Below are 22,800 nucleotides of genomic sequence, written 5' to 3' on the forward strand. Positions count from 1 at the left end.
GTGTTTGACTCCAAATAGAAAATCTCTATGCCAAAGTTGGGTTTATCTACAACTCTAACTAATAGGGAATTTAATTGGAGATATACATGGACTCTAACAACCACAATAATATAGGATTCTAATTCTCTCCTCTTTTATATAGTCATGCTCATTTCCCTCTCTCGGACACACTAAATCCCTACATTAGTAATTGAGTGGGAATTAAGGTTTTGTGAAAACCCTGACTATTGAGGAGGAGCTTTGACTCAAAGGGAACGCAAAGCTATACATGTGGGAAAGACTCACTGCGAAAGGACTAAGATCACGTGTAGGCTTTGCACTTATGAAGTTTCAGGTAATGATTTAAATCCCTCCATTAATGATTGATTGAATGTCTGACCCTACCAGTGGAATGATCCAAATCGTTTTTGCACCTTCAAAACCGTATATGATTACTTTTAATACGCTTTTGGAAGCTTTATGTAAAAAAATTGACAGGCTTTCTGATGGAGAGAAGATTTGGGCTAAAATATTGAACACTAAAACCACCAATTGTGCTCCTGATGATAGAAGTTTTGCTACGAAATTGGATGGATTGATTCGTGGGGGAAAGACATCGGTGGCGGTTGAGCTATTGAAGGAAACCACAACCATGGGATTGAAACCTAAATTGTATAGTTTTAATCCTCTGATTATAGGGTTTCTGAAAAAGGGGAATTTAGGATTTATGATGATTTAGCCAAACAAGACTGCATCCCAAATAAAATGAATATGGAGGAAATCATATATTGCCTCTGAGAGAAGGGAGACTTTGATCTAGCTTTTAGAGTTTGCAAGGATGGTCTCAGCCATCAGCGCTTGGTGGGTGCTTCACCCGAAAAAAGAGTGCTTGATAGATTCTTATTACTTGAGCGATGTAGTGGATGGATTGGTCAAGCAGTCGAAGCTTGATGAAGCTAAAGAGCTTGTGAATCTTATGAAGGGAAAAAAAAAATACTTCCCCTATAAATTAGCAGACATGGAAAGGACAATTTCCGAAGTAAAAGATAACTTTTAATAGATGTAGTTTTATTCTTTTGTTCGAGTTTTATGGTTATAGTTTGATATATTTAGGTTTTGCTGATAGTTTCTCTATGTAACGTATCAATCGATGGACATTTAGTTTTATTAGATTTCAATTTTCACCTTCAGCATTGAGCTTTGAACAAGGGAGACGATAGGATTTGGGGTTTTTTTTATTGAAAAAGTATAAAACATACTGAAGTTACCTATTTACCATTGATTTTGAGTAATGAAGTTACCTATTTACCATTCATTTTGAGTAGTTTTGCATTAAGATAACAAAAATCAACATAAATTATTTGTTGCCATAAATCACAAATAGTTTGAGTAATTTGTGATTTGTGATTTATTCTAGTTTATTATAAATAGAAACTAGGTGCTATAAATTATATCAAACACTACGTCAGCGATTGTTTATTTGATTATCATTAAGTTTCACTTCTTATGTAATTTGCTATCTAAAGTAAGGCACCTTAAATCTCATGATAATGAAAAATCCACAAAAACTAATGATAGAACCATCTCATTTCCATCCGTTTAGGAATCCCCAGGTTTATCCCATTAACTAAACATGACGGTAATGGTATTAACACCTTTGGTATCGATATTGATACAAACCCATCTCGAATATCGAGAATTGTCCTGATTAACCCGGGTGCATGCAATCATCTTCACTATCTTTGTAAAATAAGATTAAGGGGCGTTCTTTTTTCCCTTAGAGCTAAATCAATGTTATTCAAAGATAAATCTGCTGGAATTAAACCATTCAAGAGTTTCTCTATCTGGGCCATATTTTTATCCCAAAAGAGAAAAAATAAAAAAAAAAAGAGTGGACCACATTGTTTAATATTCCTTAATATCGTGACGGTGTACGACCGACACCAACCGACACCAAACCTATACCCCAAACCTGTGAGAGAGAGAGAGAGAGAGAGAGGCTCTGGTCTGGAGCTCTAGATTATCTGTGGCAGTCCATTTCACTTGGGAATACAAAACACGGAATCGGGATCCAGATCAGTCTCGGTCTGGATCGGATTGTATCAGTCAGAAATTTTTTATATTCTAATTTTTTTTAATGGTAAAAAAAAATTTGCATATTCTTTGCATCTAGGTTTTTTCAAGGACTGGAAGAGCCGGATCAATCGGAATTGGCATCGTACCACTTCTATCCATTCAACTCTAACAACCGTTGGATCGTCTACAAAAGAAAAAGAAACCGTTGGATTAAGATAATTAATTCACATAGGATTCTTGAACGACAGTTAAAGCACTCCTGTGCTGTTGTCCCGTAGAATACTGCACCCATTATACATTGCTGCTCCAGGATAACTGAAATACCGCGAATCTCTGGAACTGGAAATATGAAAAAAAAAAAAATATATATGTGGGGGACCCATTAGCTATGGGTTCAGATGTTTTATTATAAGGCACGTGTCCAATATATGCATTTTGATGAGCGAAATCCAAACTATGAGAACCATATGATTTTGACAATGGGACCCAATGGATATTAGTGCATCGTGTCGACAACCGGATTGGAATAAAAAAAGAGATAACCAAAAATTACATGCATCCACTAAATTATAGAAGACTGTTTGAAACCGAACCAAATTAAAAGCGGTTCAGTTATGATTTCATCAATTTCAGGATTGGGAATCGAACTGAATTGGTACTGAATTGAATGGCTAGAATTGAACCAAACTGAACCGGTTGACAAATCAGACACACCCCCTGCACACCAGCACACGGGAATCACCCAATCAACGGATTTTCTCTTTTTTATAATGTAGGCTTTCAAAAATATTGCAGCTGGCCAAAAGGAATCTCTACATATGAAAAGATTGACGGTTGAGATCACGCATAATTTCTCATCTTTGACACGTGATTACCTTCTATACGGACTTCCGTGCACCAATGCGTGGGTCCCAAGCATTATAACTGTTTTTCCGTTTTATAAGTGGTATAGCTTCCTGGTACTTCCCGGGAAAAGCCGTTACGAAAATTTGGCGCGAACGATGTACAGATTGACACGAGGATTTGACAGTTAAATAGCCGCCATATGAAAGCCGCATGTACTTAAAAGCGGCCGCTGGAAGGACGGCTCAACTTTTCTTTCCATTTCCATCCTCGTTTTAAACCGTCAGTAACTCCTTGTGCTCGTTAAGATTCCATAATTATTAGAATAAAATGACTAAAATGCCCTCATGCTGATATACTACTAGGTTATTTGTCATCGTTAAGACTTTTAACCCTACAATTATTGCTAATCAATGCACAAATCATAGTTCTCATGGGAGTGTCCTCGTTGCAACATGTGGGGCCTCCTGGATTATTGTGGGGATCAGATTTAACCGTTGAATGGGTCCCATAATATCCTACTTGATTGAATTGAATTTGATTCCAATCTGACCAAAAAAAAAAAAAAACAATACCTCATGGTGATGATTTACTCATTAGTTAAAATGTTGGGGATTTGGCTCCTCTCCAACGACTGCACCTTCCAATTACCCTCCAAAGATCCATCTAAGGGTTGGAAGGGCTTGGACACATATGTCAACACTTGCCAACACCTGGGGATATGTGTCTAAGGCTCCAAACACTCTCAACCATTGGATGGATCATTGAAAGGTCGGTGATGTTGGAGAGGGTCTTTTTCCAAATGTTGGTGGGAGCTCACATGTGATACTACTAAAGATAGGTGAGAATGTATGAGTAACCATGCAACTGAGATGTACCCAATCATTTAATTCTCCTCTATCGTTGGTTATTGCACGAAGCAATTAAGAAAAGACAGAAGAGTAACGGTTTAGTGAAACAAAAAAGTAATGAGAGAAGGGCAAGGGCAAGTTGGTAAAGTGAATGGAGAAAACCCTAGATTTAACCAGTGCGTGCCACGTGTGACTTAGTAAATCAGCCTACTTAACTGTTCACCCTTACCTGTACTCTTATTTATCCACCCAACAGTAACTCCCACGTCTCTGTCTCTCTGTCTCTCTGTCTCTCTCTCTTTCCTCTATTCTCTCTCTTCTCTCTCTCACTCACAGAGAGATCAAGTCGGAAGAGAATCTCATTGGGTCCACTTCGGTTCAACGGAAGAGAGCAAATCATTCGCTCCCTCGAAATCTCCTCACCCTTAGGTATCTCTCTCTCTGTTTATGGTTGGTTCTAAAAGATTTAATGTCTGTCTGCTTCTGGTTATCTTCTAGTTATCTTGTTCTAAAGGATCTACCATTATGTTTGTCTGCTTTTAGTTAACTTGTCTTTCTATGTACATGAATGTGCATGAGTCTCTCTCTCTATATATTGCTCTCTCTCTGTTTCATTGTGTAGATGACTCTGTTAAGTTTATGGGTTCTGTTTTCTTACTCTGTAACTCTATAAATTCCAGCATCCATGGCTATTTCATGCTAGAATTCAGAAAGATTCTTCATTTCTCTTTAATTTTATTTTCTGCAACTACTTAATTTAGTGTTTCACTTTATCTCTTTCTCTCCAGGTTCCAATTTCCATGGCATTAAGTTTCTGTTCCAACTGGGCAACACTTCAGCAACTAACTCCAGAGATGAGTACCTTCCAACAACGGCAAGCAGAGGTAGCAAGACAGGTCTTAGGCCTCTACGACAATACCTTCGTCGATCCATTATTTGATCCCGACGAGTTCCTTTACACAGACAATTGTGCTTCCCTTCCATACTTCTCTCCTCCTCCTTCAAACCCACTAGTTTCCCTCTCACCTGAACTCTACCCAACCTATGATTTTGATTACTGTGACTACCCAAAACGCCAGAAAAGCTTTGAAGACTTCTATTACCCTGATTTTGAACCCAATTGCTTTGATGGGTATGGACTGAATTCTTATTATTCTTGTAATTCTTATCCTGTGCCTGATTTCTTGCCGGAAATGGGTTTTCCGGCGACTGAAGTTCCGAATCCGCCCGTTTATTCGAATGGCAGTGTTGATAACATGAAGCCCAATGGTGGTGGGTCGTCGGCGCAGAGTGTTGCCGCTCGTCAGAGGAGGAGGAGGATCACTGAGAAGACTCAAGAGCTTGCAAAGCTTATTCCTGGTGGGAATAAGCTTAACACTGCTGAGATGTTCCAAGCTGCATTCAAGTACGTGAAGTATTTACAGGCTCAAGTGGGAATTCTTCAATTCATGGGGTCAATTCAGGTAAAATCGCACTTTTAGGATTATGAATAATTAAAATGATTTATGGATTTTATGTAATTAAGATTGTTTTTAATTTTGGTTTATTACCCTTTGTGCAGGAAGGTAATAAGGATGAGAGCAATGTGGAAGGACTAGGAGTTGTTCTTGCATCCCCAAGAATCGAAGAGAAGCTTTACTTGGAGGAGAAGTGTTTGGTTCCAAAAGGGTTTGTAGAAACCCTAGCTAAGGATCAAGGGATCAAATCAAATCCGACGATTGCGAAAAGTCTCAATAGGTTGATCCAATCAGAGTCTTCATGATTGGATATTAGATGCCAACCTTAATTAACCACTAATGGAGTTTTCATTTTTAATTAATTTTTACAATTTTTTGTTGTAAATATCTTAATTTAGCTGCTCTGCTAATTTTGTTGTTTTGCTTAGTTAGTTAGTTAATCTTTTTCTTGTAAATATTATCTAATTTTACAAGAAATAGATTAGTGTTGTGTCTTTGTTAGAAATTGTTGGTTGGTTAAGATGTTTATTTTGGGCAAATGTAATAAGAAGATGTTGGGATTTGGTCCAATTGTTCAAGGAATTCTTTGGTCATAAATCAAATTATCCAAATCATTTATTCTTAATATCAAATTCTATATTATTACTTAGTTTTTTTTTAAAAAAGAAAAAAGAAAAAAGAAAAAAAGAAAAGTGGAAGGCCATTCACCCCATTTCATTAGTTTTCAGTTGCAATAGTCTTTTATTCTACTAAGTGTTGTTGGTCAATGATCAATCTACTGGGCCCATGCCCTACTTGTAGTAGGGTCAACAACCACCTACTGACAAAGTTCGATCCCACATAACCTCCTCCCTTGGGAGTTTCGTGATGTGAAGCAATAGTCACTTGTGTATAAACATGGGGGGATCTAGATACCAATCTGATGGCGAAAAACATATGAACTAATGTGCTTAAAAACCATGAGATTAATTAGCATAACAATTTTCAGAACAGACCAAATGATAAAACAAGGTTTAAACCAGAAAATAGACCAGTGACCTTTCCGGTTCAGAGAGAGAGAGGGGCGGCGGGGAGAAACCGTTTGTCCGCTACTGCGTTAATGCCGAAGAAGATGGAAGGGAGATTTAGTAGGACCCACCACCTACGAGAGATGGGGGATAATGGTTAATGGGTGGGCAGTTAATTACTTAAGAAGAGAGGGAGAGAAATTAGGGCACGATTAAGTGCTCCTTGGTCAGGTTTAATGAGGGTGGACAGCATGTATCAAAGTTGATAGGTAGATACCAATCTCATGGCACATAAAATCCTTTGAACATGATCTACTATAGGCCATTAGATTGGTATCATTCTCTATTCGTTCTTATGTTGATTCCAATCTGATGGTACATAAGCTCTTTGTTTGTGAGGCGGAGAGATTCATGATAATACAGAGATTGGCTGTAGATTCCAATCTGACGTTGAACATATTCAAAGGGTTGAACACCTCTGGTGATGATAATAATGATGCTCACAAGAAGGCGTAAGATTCCAAATCAACGAATTTTATAAAGGGTCTATGATCTACACATATACCTTCCCAGTTCCCAACCGTTTTTAAGTTTCAAAATTTGAATTTCCTCTTCCCCTCCTCCTCTCCCTCCCTGTCTCTCACAGAAGTTATTCCATGGCTTCCATCTCTGCAACTTTGCTTCTCTTCAACCTTATTTCAATCTCTATTTCTCTATCCCTTTCTGCATCAGTCATAGAAGATTTAAATAACCTAAAACCACCTCCAGATTTCAACAGAACAATCTCAAACAACTGTATGAGAGACCCAGCTTTAAGATACTGCAATTATATCTCCATAGACCTTGAAGAAATTTTCAAATCCACAATCGTTGCAGCCCATCTCTGCAACGAATCAAAGAACCCCAATTGTGTTGAATCCTTCCCAAAAATCGATCTTCGAAGCAGCCCAAGGATTGCGCCACTGTACTTGTCCTTCAGCTTCTTCTGGAAGTATTGCCCTCTAACCATTCTCTCCATTGATCTCTCCAGTAACTCCATCCAGGGGCCTTTCCCTTTGGAAATTCTCAACTGCTCTCAAATCCAAGCCCTTGATCTGAGCCATAATCAACTCACTGGGGATCTCCCCATACAAATCTTCACTCCTCTGACTAATCTGACTCTTCTCAATCTCTCTTACAATCACTTCTCTGAAAGTAAAATCTCGGATTCTCAGTTCTTTGCAAAGTTCAATTTCTCAAGCTTTCTTCACTCGGGTTTGCTTCCGGACCATAAGGGATTCAGAATCAAGGCTGTGGTCTTTCTCATCGGTTTCCCAATCTTTATTATTCTGTTAGTTGGTTGTTGGGGTTGGCTCTGCTTCTGCCGGCCGGATATCTTGCCATCAGTCTTCCGGCAACGGCACAAATTCACGCCGTCAATGCTGAAAGCAGCAACAGAAGGGTTCTCAGAGAGAAACTTGGTGGGGAAGAGCAGAGGAGTTAATATTTATAAAGGATTTCTTAGAGATGGGACCGAAGTCCGGATTGAAATCTATACAGAGAAGATTTCAAGTGAACAGCGCAGAAAATTTGTGAAAGAATGTAAGGCTTTTGTTCAATTGAGCCACAGGAACTTGGTTAGAGTGATGGGTTGTTGCAATAATGGTGGGCTGAGGGCTATTATAACGGAGTGGATAGATGGGGAGAACATTGAGATGTGGCTATCTGAGTCTCCACCATGGAAACACAGGTTGAAGGTCATGATGGGGGTTGTGGATGGAATGTGTTATATGCAGGAGCAATGGCCTGAAATTGGGTATGATCTCAGGACTAATGGTGTTCTGTTATCACAGGAACGTGGGCCATTGATTTCAAGGTTTAAGGTTGGAGAACAAAATGGAAACACAAAGAGTAAGGCTCCATTTATGTTTCTCAATGAGGTTGATTTTTTTTTTTATCTATTTTATCTTCATAGTTCTTTCATGAAAACCTGGAAGATTAAATAGCTTGAAGCTATCAGTCATTATCGGGTTCTATTTGGTAACAAAGCTGAAGTTCCATGGTGAAATTTGTAGAAATCATTAAAAGCTTGTGAACTGATAATTTGTGTGATGTGGTTTCAGAGATATACAGGTTTGGAGTATTTCTCTTGGAGATGATAACGAACAGGCGGCCCCAGGAAGAGTTTGAGAAGGGTGAGAGAGGTTTCATTGAGTGGGTAAGTATGCACTACCCTGAAAACACACACAAAGTAATTGATGAGGGAATGAAGAAGACAGGAACTATACATGAACAAGCTATAGAAGGAATTGGGATAGCTTTGATGTGCACAGATCTCTTGACGGAGCATCAGCCAAGTTTGACTCAGATCTCCAACATATTGAAAACATTTGAGTCCTCTCTGGTTTCTTCTTCCAATAATAAGAAATCCCAGAGAGAGAGGTGAAAGTCACAGACAGTGAATTGGCTGGATGTATGGAGATCCACACTCCTTGTAAATAGAAATGCGCATTCCAGATGGTGCTTCATTTCTCTCGGAGGTACGGTACGTAATGGGGCAAGTTTGACAATGCCTAGTAGGTTTCATTCAGTGAACCATGGTAGCTTGGTCTATATGCATCTGTGATTCTGTAGCCCATATATTGAATAGTTTCCTTATGCTTCATTACTCTTTCCATCAAATTTATCTGCACCTCTCCTGCTACAGCCAAACTCGCTCTTCTTCTTCCCTTGCCTTGTGACACCTTATTTTCCGGTTAGATTGGCTTCAGTTATAGCAGGGTTGAACTCGTCTACAATTCCGATCTCGTACAATTCCGTGCAATACCACCTTCAGGCGTTGACATGTGTATTGATACCAATATAATGGTCCAGATCTGGTATAACTAATAAAACATTAAATCAGTGAAGAGGCATTTAAATCAGATCTAGACCATTGCATTGGTATCAATACACGTGTCACCCCCTGAATGTGATATTTCATGAAATTGTACAAGATCGGAATTGCAGACGATTTTTGTCCGTTATAGCAAATTCCTGTACCGGAATCTACCTGTTGGCAATGTTAACAATAACCACAATCAGATGGGCCGTGCAGGAAAACAGCGACTGGCCTCATTCCTAATGGATACACTGCAGATATGTCTTATTTATGTTATGTTTCTATTCCTTATATTTGTCTGCTAACACAAGTGAACATCAGCTAAAATAGTAACAGCTACAGGTTGGGGAAGTGCATCTAACCTAAAAAGAGTGAAATTTGTTTCTCCATCTTGTGTGAGGCAGATTGGATATGTAAAAGGATCAAGAGTTACAACTTTGATGAGATCTACCTAGGAGATGATTCAACTCACTCCATGTAGTATTATTTGATCTGTGATATAATTTTGAACACTCTTCATGAAATGGTCATATGGTTCATTCGAGTTCAATATGTCGCATTAGCTTCAGTTGCATAAATTAGATAAATGAAGCTTTAGGGAACTAAATCAATGTATGTACATTAATGTTGCAAGTTGGCAAATTGGATGGTATAGGAGACGGGAGTAGAATCAACTAAGCCTAATTTGTACTACTGCAGTCTGCACATGAACCTTGTTCTGCCCTTCAACTGACTACTCAATGATAGCACAGCTCCATCTCTTGGATTCTTGGAGAGCAAATTCATCCCTTGATGATGGCAGGTTTATGTGAATGCACTCTGCTGGGTCTGCTACGTTTTTTTAACATGTCAGTGGTTAGTGCGTACATCTTCACCGCAAATAATTCCTCCGGAAATCCCTTTTGATCCTGAACCAAATAAAGGTATAATTCAAAGCAGGAAGAAGAAAGTATGTAATATCTAACAAGGATAATTTGATCTTTGGGGTGGGCTGGGGAGGATGTGGTAGCAAAAGGCAACAGAATGGTCTGTGAAGTCATAATAATGACACCCAATCACAAGGTTGGGGTTTCGAAACTGAGGCTTCTAATTGTGAAAAAATGATTTCAGTTAATTGTAATAAATTGGCAACAATGGCTTTGTCCATGGAGATGTACATACCACTTAGATGAGATCAAGAAAACTAGGGCATGTTCTGAAATTTAGGTGCTTTTAAGCATTGCTAGAATGAGGCAATAACGGTCCTCAATGAATTTTATGAGCTTGTATAGTAAATGCATGCTTTCTTTCTCTGTTAATTTTTTTTTTCTGGGATATGTCACTCTTCATTAACTTATCAATCAATTAATTGTCAGTTCTGATTTATAAATTCCATGTGATGGCCTAATGGAGTGCCAAGATATGTAATACTATGAGCAAACCTTTGACTTGTAGAGATGCAGACCACATCGATTGAAGAGCTCCTTGAAGTACAAATCAGACCTTGTAATGCTTTTGTCATCCTTGTCCAACACAAATCCTGTAAACATGCATTGATTAGTCAAAGTAACTTTTTGCTTGGACTGGCTCACTTTTCTTTTTATTTTCATTTCCTAGGAAGTTCTGTGAGTCAGTCAGAGCCAAAAACTGAGTTGACGCAACTAGGACTCAATAAAATCTTTGCAAGTGTTGAAGAAATATATTAAACTGTCAAACCCTAATCTTCAAAGGGCTGAACATTGAATCAACTACATGTTTCTAGCTGATAAAAACAAAGCGAAATAACTAAGGATTGTTAGTATCATGCTGCAAATAATGTTCTAATGTATATTCATAGGGGGTTACCTCAATAAAGATGTTTTTCTTTCTTTTTTCTATCCTTAAAAATGTTCTTCTATCAAGGAACCCACAGGAAAGGGGAGGGCTATTGTATTGCAAGTTCATAAAGCATTCTTTTACTGGCTAATGTTTTCTTTATTGGACATCAATAATGAATGCATCTACATTACTTGCTAGTTGGTACATGAAATTTGTATATAATTGTTGTAAATTTTGTGTCCAATGACTCTGATTTACTATGAACTAGAAGATAATCAGATGATACATACGAGCCAATTTTTGGGTCAACCAAATATTACTCCTATATGCATATCCACAACTAAGCCTATGTCAATCACCCTAGAGTTTCTCATATTACAAAAATAAGAGCAGGTAAGCAGAGACCTTAGTACCAGTGTACCACTCTTGACCTTACGCTATGTTTCATGAACTGAGAGGAAAGAACCCAAGTATATTTATCTCAAAAGAGAAATGGATTCTCAATATTTCAATTAGTGAGTTCTTAAATCAAGGTTTTAATCATGGTTCAATAATTTCAATCAACAATAGCCAAACAAGGAGGGGGAAAATAAGCTGAAAAGGGAAGGACAAATATATCCAAGAGAAAAAGTTATAAACAGAAAAAAATAGTACAATTAAAAGGCTTGAAAATGTAGTATTGAGCTCTAGGTGAAGAAGCTGAAATCTGTCTCAGCCTGACAAATAACCCTCCTAGAACAGGGATCATGTTGCTCTCCACTTGGAAATTCCAAGACATTACTCTCTTGAAGACAACTAACAGACATGCATATAAGATTTAACTATACTAAAATGCCAATAAGGCAACAAATTTAATTATACATGGATGCTCTACATTTTCTTTAAGGATTGAGACCATAACATCCAATAATAACTGAATGAAGCATGTCCTTACAAAAGATGACACCTCACAAAGAACACTACTCCCAAGCTGAAGCATAGGACTAATGACCACCAGCTTAGCCAAATGTTGGCCAACTCATTAGCTACCTTTAGGTATTATAGTTAATGTTAGCTATCTTCTTCTGTTTTTCTTTTCCCTGTTTAAAAAAAACATTTAGGCTCCGTTTGGTTGTAAGGGGAATTCAAGGGAAATTTTTAAACTTAAAAAATAAACTCTTTGTAATCATTACCCATGTGATTATATCATTAACTCCAAATCATTCCATATTTGTTTATTAAATTTTACTTTACTTAGCATCCAAAACCCTTTGCAATAAAATGTAGAAGAAAAACAGGCAGTGATTTGGAAATAGGCTTCATCGACCCCTTTGACCCTCTGCCTAAAAAAAAAAAAAAGCACTTTACATGCACAGAGATGAACATTGCTTGCTTATTCTGGATAGAAGAGAAACTATATGCTTAAAGGTTCGCAAGTAGACAAAGTTTGGTAATAAGGATTTAGCACATAGAGAAAGGGATGCTCCGGTAAGGGGTTTCCATCTAAAATGGGCAATCTTTATGTCAGTCCATGAAGATAAAACTGCAGAGAAATAACTATTGTCATGTAAGAAAGGAACATGGACCATTATTTATACTTCGTAAGTGGCCTAGTTATTGCTAACTTCTTAGAGAACACATAAGAAAAGCTTTGAAATGCATGTTTACCAACTTTATAAAGGTGCAACTAATTTTTTAAATGAGATGTATTACAGTTATATTTTTTTTGTTTATTTTGATATCTTTACAGGCAAACTACAACAACCAAGAGGGAAAAGATGCAAGAGAGAGATGTACCAGATTTTGCGATGTTCTCCTTCAGGACAAAAAGACCACCAGGTTTCAGACCAGCCTGAGAGGTGCCAAGTTAATCAGGATCAAATTGAAGACCAAATGAAGTAATAATTAATAATTTGAATTAGCAAACAAATTTTCTTCCTATTAAGAATCTTATTGCTGTTATGGGCTATAGACATGAGTTTATACTAGGGTTCAAGAACTCAAATTGGGATCCAGGTCATGGAATCGGGCTGAATCGGTTAGGAATTGGCTGGAATCAGCCATAACCTGCCCTAACCTAGTTTCATACATGAATCAGCCAGAATCGAATTGGCCGTGAAACCATTTTTCCTCATATGGGGGTTTTTCCCCAGGAACCCAAAGGAACAAGTCAATAACTGCTAGCATTGATCTAGACAAATGAGACATCCTCGAGGAATTTCCTTAATAATTTTCAAGGTTCAAGCTGCCCTTGTGGTACTTGGTCTTATAAATTCCTTGAAAATAGCTTCTATTCCGGGAAAAACATGGAGGGAACTTCAACTAGTGTTTGAAAGAAAAAATGAGTACGGTCGAATGAATGCTTATGCTGATCAAAGCTTCAGAAACTTGAATGTTCCTGAGCAATAAATTCCCCTCTTTAAGTTGGAACCTTGAACCAAGTACTTCAATTTTTTTTATCATGGCTTTCACAGAAACTGAAATCATCCTTAGAAATCAAATTGTATGTACCATAGCTTTTCTAAAGAATGACACAAAATCATCATCTGCAAGCTGCCCAATACACCACTGGACCCATATAACATCATATCTTCCTGTTTCTGGAGTGAATTCCTGCAAGAAGACAAAGTAGGTTATCCACAATGTTGCAACTGAAATTCCTATCAAAGGGCGTAGAACTACTTATCTCTTACTTAAAAAATAAAGGCTTATAGGTAAATGAAAATACTCAACATATATAAAGCACATAAACTGCAGTTAAATCACCTTATGTGATACTCTCCTCATATAATACCTGAAGTGGGAGGCAATAAAAGTTGGCAGCCTTGTGCATATCCGAGACTGTACCATTCTCAGGAGTCAAACTTTCACGAGCAGCTTCCAGAAAATGTGATACTGGCTCAACAAGATCAACCTATATTGAAACATGGTGAACCAGAATGAAGCAGATAAAATGAAACCACAGAGATACAAAGCATTTCAACGCTGTTTAGGACAAGAAATTATGACATGACAAAACTATCCTTCACAGAAAGTCTGTTTTGGATATTATGGTGCAACCATAATCCTACCAAAGAAACAAGGTTTCGAAGTGAGATAGAAGGGAATGAAATTCTTCACAATCAATGATAATTTGCAGCTTCCAAGTCATATTGCTCAGATATGAGATTCTTTCTACAGTTTGAGAAGTTCAGAGAACAGGTCAAGAGCCTAAATCCCTCCACATAGGGTGGGATCCCGACGTCACAGTAATTATCAAGTAGAGATCTCATGGTGTAAAAAAAAAAGAGGCTGAATTCAGGAAGAGGAACATTGAAGAATTAAACATGAGGAGTCCATGATCACCGCAACATAAAAATAAGTTATTACTGGTATTTCTGTAACTTGTTCATTTCATTGGTGTCGTCACGTAAGGTAAGGTCCCATCAGTTTCAATTGAGTATCGAGTTATAGTAGTAATATCCCTTGGAGTGTTGAGAAAGCTGAAATAATTCCACATGTTTTTGGTAGTTATTCCCAAAATTTTGAAACCCGATCATTCTATGAGCCATAATGGTCACGGCGTCGAAGCGACCCAAGGTGTTGGAGGGGCCAGGAACATCAAGGCGACACGAACAAGGCACCTTGACAATTATATTATGAATAGTGGAGGGGGCTGGTTCCGATTCAACGAGTTGGACCCAGTTTTAGTCCTTCAGACTGCAGTTAAAAAACTGATTTAGAAAATCGTTGAAAAAAGAGAAAATTTAGAAATATCTGAGAGTGGTGGTTAAAACCTAGGGTGGAGTTCAGAACCAAGAAATGTATAGAATGATTGGAAGAGGGTGATGTATTCAGATTGAATAGCTATTAAGTATTTTTTTATAATTCTGTGCTATATAGGAGACCATTCTAAGCATTTGTGTACAATTAATCTATATCTACTGAGTTGTTTAGCAAAGAAAAAATTTATGTTCAATGATTAAACTGTTTTGGAGGATCTATCAAATCCCTTAAAAACTTAACAATAGATTCATTATTGCTATAGAAGTCTCATGAAATTGCTTCTTAGGCAACTTTAGTAAATATAACATGGAAACAAATAACCAATCAGAGGTGGAAATCTTTATGTACCTCATTAAAATATCTTAGAAGAAGATTCTTAGTGACTCTTCCTATTCCAGAACCACAATCTGCAATGACTTTGATATGTAAGAATTCACGATGCAGCAAATTTCACAACTTTGATATGTAAGAATTCAAGATGCAGAAAATTTCATAGTCAAGTAGCATTCTTCAAAAATCATTAGACACATTCTTCCAGCTTAAAGAAAAAGAAACCCACAAAAATTAAAAACACAGATGCCATTACACTTCCATGTGGAGATGTATAATCTGCTCCTAAACCTACAAAACTCCAAAGGATTACAATAGGTTTAAAGTGTTTCAGATCACACTGTATGATATGGAAGTCACCTTCTTTTCTTCTGGTTGAGATGAAGAAAAAAAAAAACCAGTGACACAGGCAGATTAAAAGAACCTGCGTGTATTATGCCCATTCCATATGATTTGGCTATTTTTATACCCTTTATAACTGATTAGAAGTTTTGGATTGTAGTGGGATTACTGCAGTTTGTTTCTGTTTTCTCTTTCTGTTCTAATTTGGGGTGCCCTTTCCTGCTGGTTGTGGGCTGTGTTCTACTCCATTCTAGTTTTGTCCACTTGTAAAATTGTAACTAACAGAGAATAGAAAAAAGGTGCCGAATATGTTTGGGTGTAGATACATGTCAATTATACATTGATAATATACCAACTAAGTGAATATATAAATACACATATAATACAGAATCCCTCATGTTTTCACACCCTCAAGGCTCAGGTTCAAGATAAAAGACAGGATACTCAAGTTTTTAAAAGGAAAATTCATCCATACAGGGTATTATAGGTGAAGTCACTATCTACATGATAACATGACCAATCAAATAATGCATCCAACTCCCTAGAGAGAGGGAGAGGGAGAGGGAGAGGGAGAGGGAGAGATTATACCAAGGGCGACGAGATGACGATTCCTTAGATCAGAACCAAAGGAATCAAGCAACAGAGTCTTGAGAAAAGCTTCACTGCCCTTAATATCCGTACCATTAACATGCCCATATCCCCCCAATACTCCATCTACAGATGCCTCAATACCCTATATAAAAACAGAACGAATATAGAGCTTCAGAACCAAACAAAAATAGCTCCAAACTTCCAACTGCAAAAAACCCAAAAGCAGAAAACAGAAAAAACTTATTTTTAAGGCACTGGGTTTAATGTTTAGGGTTTTAGAGAAGAAAATCTTACTTCCCAGTACCCGACGCCTTTCTGATACCACTCAGTCTTCTTCTGTTGATCTCCTTCTCCGATTTCTTCTCTCCACATCTCCTCTGCGTTCTTGAATTCTCTCCCATCGGAATCTGATCCTGCGACCCCCATCACAGCCGCCTGAGTTACATTCACTGTGAGACCCAGTTGGAGGAAAAGCCAGAGAGGGTTAAATTGGGAAATTGATAACGTTTCTATTGTTTTTTTTTTTTTTTTTTTTTTTTTAAAGAATTGATAAAAACATAAATTTTCATTTCTAAAAATAAAAACAGAATTGAAAGTGTTTGATAGTCGTGTTTTTCGAAATCAATAGTAACCAGCAAAAAGAATGGCCATTTGTCGAACTTGTTTCACGAATTTGTTTCACTTGTTTCGCCTAGGTCGTTTCTTGAACCATAAATAGGTAAAAATTTCAATTTCTCTTTTTATGAAACGAAACAGTTTTATCAAATGCTTTTTCTTTCATTTTTGTCTAGAAATGATAGAAATACGTTTCTTGAAAAGTTATCAAACAGGTCCTAGTGTATAGCTGAAAAGGTTCTACGTATTTTGAAATGACCAAGATGACCTCTTTATTGACAAAATTGCCCTCGATGTCTACCGAAGAGATATATATAGTGAAAATAAGACCTAGAAATTAAGAAATTTGGATGGCGGGTAAGGTTCAAAATGCAAAGTAAGGTAACCCACTTTGGAAATCTCTTGCAGACTTGCATAGACAAGAAAGCCCACCTCATTGGTAAGTGTCTTCAAGCTCAGATCATCGTAAATGGACTATTCTCAGATATCTTTCTTTCCAACAGGCTCATTGAGTTTTACTATAAGTGTGGCGATATTGGTTCTGCCCGTCATGTGTTTGATACAATGCCTGGAAGAAATGTATATACATGGAATGCCATTGTCACTGCTTTCTGTAAAGCTCGTAACTTGCAGGATGCACTTCAGTTGTTTATGGCAATGCCAGAGAGGAATGGTGTCTCCTGGAATACTGTGATTAGTTCACTCGTTCGAAATGGGTTGGAGAGTCAAGCCTTGGATTACTATTGTATGATGCATAGGGAAGGATTTGGGCCTTCCCATTTCACTTTTTCTAGTGTTCTGAGTGCCTGTGGTAGTTTGATGGATATAGGACATGGTAGGAGATGCCATAGTACTGTTATCAAAGTTGGCCTAGATCATAATAAGTATGTGGAAAATGCTTTGGTGGGTATGTATGCTAAATGTGGGATTATTAATGATGCAATTCAAGTATTTGGTGAAATGTGTCATCCAAATGAGGTTTCGTTCACAGCTTTGATGGGTGGGTTAGCGCAAACTGATCATGTTGACGAGGCTTTGAGAATGTTTACCAAGATGCATAAGATTGGGATTAGAATTGACCCTGTGTCCTTATCTGGTGTACTGAGTGTTTGTGCCAGAGGAGAGAGTGAGCATGGGGTCCAATGTTATGTCCATGGACTGCAAGTACACTGTCTCAGTATCAAACTTGGGTTCGAATTGGATCTTCATGTGGGTAACTCGCTGATTGACATGTATGCTAAGAATGAGAACATGGAGACTGCAGAGATGCTATTTGCAAGTTTTCCGGAGGTTAACAATGTTTCTTGGAACATTTTGATTGCTGGATATGGTCAGATGGGCAGAAGTGATAAAGCCGTAGAGTTGTTGGGAAGGATGCAAAGAGATGGTTTTGAACCAGATGAGGTCACATATATTAGTATGCTTGGTGCCTGTGTCAAGTCTGGGGATATGGTGACTGGCCGTCAGATGTTTGAGAGGATGTCAATCCCAAAGGTAAGTTCATGGAATGCTCTACTCACTGGGTATTCCCAGAAAGGAAATCATAAGGAAGCTTTGGAGTTCTTCCGGAAGATGCAGTTTTTGAGTGTGCAACCTGATCGCACTACTTTGGCTATTGTTCTTAGCTCATGTGCTGGAATGGGATTTCTGGAGGGTGGAAAGCAGGTGCATGCAGTCTTGACCAAGGCATCTTTTCAAGCTGACATTTTTGTTGCCAGTGGACTCATTGACATGTATTCCAAGTGTGAAAGCATTGACCTGGCAAGGTGCTTTTTTGACAGAATGCCTGAAAGGGATATTGTCTGTTGGAATTCAATGATTTCCGGTTTTGCTCTCCATTCTTTACACAGGGAAGCTTTTACTTTGTTTCAACAGTTGCAAGAGAAAGGCATGAGACCTTCTCAGTTCTCTTATGCTAGTGTACTCAGTTCATGTGCTAGACTGGCTTCTGTGTCCCAAGGGAGACAAATACATGCTCAGATAGCAAAAGATGGGCATATGCATGATGTTTATGTGGGGAGTGCTCTGATCGATTTGTATTCAAGATGTGGTGATGTGGATGACGCTCGCCAGTTTTTCAATGAGATGACCAATAAAAATACTGTTTCTTGGAATGAGATGATACATGGATATGCACAGAATGGATGTGGGGAGGAATCTGTTGACCTCTTCCAAGACATGATTCTATCGGGTGAGAAACCTGATAGTATAACTTTCATTGCTGTTCTGACAGCTTGTAGCCATTCTGGGTTGGTTGACGAAGGGTTAAAAATTTTCAATTCCATGGAACAAGATCATGGGGTGGAGCCATTGGCAGAGCATTACACGTGCATCATTGACTCTTTAGGCCGTGCTGCTAGGTTTGGTGAAGCAGAAGTGATTTTAAATAAGATGCCATGTAAAGATGATCCAATTGTATGGGAGGTTTTGCTTAGCTCTTGCAGAGTTCATGCTAATGTCAACTTAGGGAAACAAGCAGCAGAGCAGCTTTTCCGCTTGGACCCGCAAAATCCAGCTCCTTATGTGCTTCTTTCCAACATCTATGCTGCTTTAGGAAGATGGGATGATGCATCAGCTGTTAGGGGGATGATGGGTGGCAGAGATGTTGTAAAATATCCAGGTTACAGCTGGATTGAATTTAAGAATGAGGTGCAAGCTTTTATGGTTGATGATGATCTCAGTAAAGTCGATGATGGGAACCCCCTTTCTTTGGGGATGATACAAACTGTCTCAAGAGGTGGAACTTGTTCTACATGATAAAGGAGTTGTAAGTATTTAGTGTGGAACAGCTCTCTGGCATCTCTGGACACCTGATCTAACCTGTCTTGAGGTGAGTGTGATGCCTATATGATGGCTTGTCTTTTCTCTTTGCCACCCAAGGAAGAATACCTCGTCTGTCATGGAGGCATTCATCAGCAATCATGGCAGAGACTGAGATCCAACTTGGTCAAACGAGTGATCTTTGTCATAAGAACACAGCATTCAGATACAAGGAAGTTTGAAAATATGCAGAATGCGAGCTGTGGAGGCTGCCTTGGTGAGTCAAATTTGGAGATTCATAAAGAGGAGGACCTGCAAACAATTGAGAACAGTGGGTTTAGTTTCCCAAACAAGGTTTGTGAAAGTAATGAATTCATTTTGGCATCATTAACTTTGATATAAATATAGCCATAAGTAATTGAGCCTGAAGGAGGCCGGAAGCTTTACAAGAGATGGGATGAACAGGACAGATATGCTACAAAACTCATTGTTCCTGTGGTATAGGAATGGAAAGACTACAGATGAGAAAGAAGCTGAGGTTTTCTTGGTTATGAGGATTCAAGTGAGGTGGAAATTACAGATTAGAGCTATATTACAGGGAATCCAGTTGTTATGATTAGGAATTGACTCTTATTGTATTAAATGGGCTGAAGGAATGGTGCAGACCTGCTAGACAAATGACTATCATGCAACAATCCATTTTTGGAGAAACTGAATGTGGGTTGACTACCTCTGAAAGCCCAATCAAAATAAACCAGAAGTCTGGAAGCTGCAGTTGTCTGTTTAAAATTATTTTTGATGTGGATCAGATTGTTCCAAGGAACAGACGTTTGGGGCGAACAACCATTCTTGTTCCCAAGGCTCAGATGCAGGAAAGAGAAAACCTATGGAAGCTGTTAGGATTTGAAGAGGTTTGAAGATACAGAACCTCCATGGCGAAATTTTAGTCCAAAACAAGGTTCTAAATTTCGGGTTTCGATAAACCAAAATACAGGTCAGAATCTCCGACATTTTGGAGAAACAAGGTACTTGTCTGGGTTGTGGCCTACCCCCGAAAGTGCTTTTTTGGTCTAATTTTTTGTTTACAGCCTACTTTTGACCCTTTAAAGTTAATCCACAAGCTATTTTCACAACACCCAAAATGGTATTTGTGTGTTAACCCGAGTTTATTAGTTTCCGTTCAATGATGTTGTACAATAGCCTTGTTAATTTCTTATTCACACTAGGCCTACATATAACTTGGACAATAGAAATGTGAATAAGCTATTAAAACAAGCAAAAACGTCAAACTTAGATAGTGAATTAAGCTTGGATAGGAAGGCATAGAGGACTTTTCCGAAAAAAAAGAGAGAGAGATAGACATAATTCCAAAAAAAAGAAAAGAAAAGAAAAGATAGACATAGATCTGGACATATCGATGGCCTACCTAACCTTTTTTCTTTTAAACGAATTTTACAATTTTATATATTTTTAGGATTGATCCCGAGTCCCTGACCGATCCCAAATATAGCACCTTTTAATTCTCTTGACCAAATTATTGTCAATTTTGATTGGTATCAAATCATCATCGGCCAAGGCCGATCCTAACTGAGATCTTAAACATGATTGCAAAACTTTGCCATGACAAGGTGATGTTGTAATTTTTTGACAAATGTTTTCCTAAGTGAGACATAGGAGCCACTTCTAGACACCGCGGCATAGATGTGCCTCTCTTGGAGGAGGTATGGCCCCTATGTCCCACCCTTAAAACTTTGTACCATCTCTTCTTCTTCTTTTTCTTCTGTTTTTTTTTTTTTTTTGGAAAGAGAACACTACCTTACTGGCATAGGTACACACCAACACTAGACCAATATAAGGGTTTGCGGAAGCATCTTCAGTGCAAGGGGCAACGCAGTCTTTCTACACCTGCTATGTCTAGATGTACACACACACACACACACAAGAGGGTAGCGTACTTTCTTTTTTTTTTTTTTTTTTGAGAGGGAAGAGTGCAGCTCCTACACTTGCGCGAGGGCCAATGGAAATACACTAAAAAGCATCCACAAAAAATTCATTGTCCCTTTCATGGGGGTGGACTGATCATTCCCCCCTCTTCGGCCACTGCTAGGGTGCGAGGGCCACACTCCCCCATAGAGAACATTTTTTTTTAAATAATAAAAGAAAACTTCATTAAAATAAGCAAATTGGCAAAGTATAATACATAGCATTCTAAACCGAAAAATAAATAAATACATAACATTCAAAATAAAACTCAAGGGGCCCGCGTAGCTCACTTGGTAAAGACGGGGAAAAAACAAATTAAAATCAAAATGTTGTTTTTCTTAGCCCTACGTGCTTGGATGATGGGCCACAAAAATTAAAAATGTGTCCTTTTTTAAAATTAAAATATTTTAAAGTCAAAAGAAAATCCCTAATATCCATCCGATATGAAAACACCTACCACACACATTGGTTGGGTAAGTCCTTTGAGCACTCACCAGATTTCTAACTCGTATACCCTGCTTGCATAACCAAAGCATAAGTACGCATGTATACTCAAGTTTAAATTCGCCACTCATTTTTTAGTAACTTAGTATTACATATTGTAACAAGAGCAAGTGATGTGCTAATTTTAATCCTTGGATAAATAAGATAAAGGGTTTATTTTGTGATTTCAATATTAGTTTCTTCTCACCGATTAGTTATCCATCATTCCATTGATTAGGTTATTTGTTTTTATCAAAAATAAAATAAAATTTAAGTCAAATAAAAAAAAAAAAGGTCAATTGTAGGCAACATCTGAATATGTAGATTTAGACATCCTGATTGGGGAGGCAATCACCATTCGAATGGGCAGCTCTACTGCTCATGATTTGGGTGTCTTTCATCTACAGGTCGAGTCAGGTTAATTGTGAGGTGATTCGTTGGCTCTCTAACCCCAGAAGGTGATATGTGTTGCTCACTCCCTTTTCCAGATGGCCATGTATTTGCCAAGTAGGAAACTTTGGCTAATATCTACTCGTTGGCTCCAGGACCTGTGTGTCTCTAATGCCTCAGTGTTCCCTTGGCGTTCTCAATAAAGCTTTTATTCCACCCCACCCCCCCCTCCAACACACACACACAAAAAAAGTTTTCCCTTAACGATGATTAAACAATTATTTAATTCGTCACAAGGATTACGTTGGAAATGTCAATCGGTCATCTAGTCAAGCTTGGCGAGTCTATACCTTTGCATCATGACTTGTCTATTTAAGAAATAAGTCGATCTTGATCGGTTTTGTATTAAGTTCAATCAGGTTTCAGGCTTCTCCTAATCGGATTGATCGGGCCTAAAATAAGCCTTAAACGGTCTTTAATTGTCTTAGATTTAAGAAACTTAATATATTTTATTAAAGCAAAAAAATTCAATAAAACCTTTATACTTAATTGCATTCAATAATTGATAATATATACATATATATATATATATATATATCATACTGCTATACTATACTACTATTAAAAAGTACGTACTCCCCGTCTTTGGTATACATTTTCGAAAAGACAAAAAAGCCTATCAACATCTTAAA

General features: G+C 37.9%; 4 protein-coding genes across 4 annotated transcripts; 3 read left to right on the forward strand and 1 right to left on the reverse strand.

Moving 5' to 3' along the window:
- Positions 1–4,014: 4,014 nt before the first annotated feature.
- LOC122058807 (transcription factor bHLH52-like) lies at positions 4,015–5,776 on the forward strand. Its single transcript, XM_042621495.1, has 3 exons — positions 4,015–4,178; positions 4,538–5,212; positions 5,311–5,776. The coding sequence occupies exons 2-3, from the start codon at positions 4,550–4,552 to the stop codon at positions 5,509–5,511; spliced, it is 864 nt and encodes a 287-aa protein (XP_042477429.1). The 5' UTR covers positions 4,015–4,178; positions 4,538–4,549; the 3' UTR covers positions 5,512–5,776.
- Positions 5,777–6,857: 1,081 nt separating this feature from the next.
- Positions 6,858–8,857, forward strand: LOC122060179 (putative leucine-rich repeat receptor-like serine/threonine-protein kinase At2g24130). Its single transcript, XM_042623376.1, has 2 exons — positions 6,858–8,103; positions 8,316–8,857. Exons 1-2 carry the CDS (start codon positions 6,870–6,872, stop codon positions 8,636–8,638), a joined length of 1,557 nt encoding a protein of 518 aa, XP_042479310.1. The 5' UTR covers positions 6,858–6,869; the 3' UTR covers positions 8,639–8,857.
- A 731-nt stretch (positions 8,858–9,588) lies between these two features.
- Positions 9,589–16,355, reverse strand: LOC122058935 (alpha N-terminal protein methyltransferase 1). Its single transcript, XM_042621649.1, has 8 exons — positions 16,172–16,355; positions 15,875–16,019; positions 14,963–15,021; positions 13,644–13,763; positions 13,361–13,462; positions 12,647–12,701; positions 10,495–10,592; positions 9,589–9,981 (listed from the first exon to the last, which is right to left on the reverse strand). The coding sequence occupies exons 1-8, from the start codon at positions 16,301–16,303 to the stop codon at positions 9,856–9,858; spliced, it is 837 nt and encodes a 278-aa protein (XP_042477583.1). The 5' UTR covers positions 16,304–16,355; the 3' UTR covers positions 9,589–9,855.
- Positions 16,356–16,737: 382 nt separating this feature from the next.
- LOC122059208 (pentatricopeptide repeat-containing protein At4g20770) lies at positions 16,738–20,433 on the forward strand. The gene has a single exon (XM_042621896.1). It carries the CDS (start codon positions 16,862–16,864, stop codon positions 19,247–19,249), a length of 2,388 nt encoding a protein of 795 aa, XP_042477830.1. The 5' UTR covers positions 16,738–16,861; the 3' UTR covers positions 19,250–20,433.
- The last annotated feature ends 2,367 nt before the right edge of the window (positions 20,434–22,800 follow it).

Source organism: Macadamia integrifolia, chromosome 13 (genome assembly GCF_013358625.1).
Source record: "Macadamia integrifolia cultivar HAES 741 chromosome 13, SCU_Mint_v3, whole genome shotgun sequence".
NCBI lineage: Eukaryota > Viridiplantae > Streptophyta > Magnoliopsida > Proteales > Proteaceae > Macadamia > Macadamia integrifolia.

What these genes read in the sequence shown, in the direction of transcription:
- LOC122060179 (XM_042623376.1), top strand. Translation starts at nt 6,870, where the DNA reads ATGGCTTCCATCTCTGCAACTTTGCTTCTCTTCAACCTTATTTCAATC. An exon ending in ACAAAATGGAAACACAAAGA is followed by an intron (nt 8,104 to 8,315) that starts GTAAGGCTCCAT and finishes ATGTGGTTTCAG; the next exon opens with AGATATACAGGTTTGGAGTA.
- LOC122058935 (XM_042621649.1), bottom strand. Translation starts at nt 16,303, where the DNA reads ATGGGGGTCGCAGGATCAGATTCCGATGGGAGAGAATTCAAGAACGCA. An exon ending in TTCTAAGATATTTTAATGAG is followed by an intron (nt 13,764 to 14,962) that starts GTACATAAAGAT and finishes GTTTCAATATAG; the next exon opens with GTTGATCTTGTTGAGCCAGT. An exon ending in CATTCTTTAGAAAAGCTATG is followed by an intron (nt 12,702 to 13,360) that starts GTACATACAATT and finishes GGCACCTCTCAG; the next exon opens with GCTGGTCTGAAACCTGGTGG.
- LOC122059208 (XM_042621896.1), top strand. Translation starts at nt 16,862, where the DNA reads ATGCAAAGTAAGGTAACCCACTTTGGAAATCTCTTGCAGACTTGCATA.
- LOC122058807 (XM_042621495.1), top strand. Translation starts at nt 4,550, where the DNA reads ATGGCATTAAGTTTCTGTTCCAACTGGGCAACACTTCAGCAACTAACT. An exon ending in AATTCATGGGGTCAATTCAG is followed by an intron (nt 5,213 to 5,310) that starts GTAAAATCGCAC and finishes CCCTTTGTGCAG; the next exon opens with GAAGGTAATAAGGATGAGAG.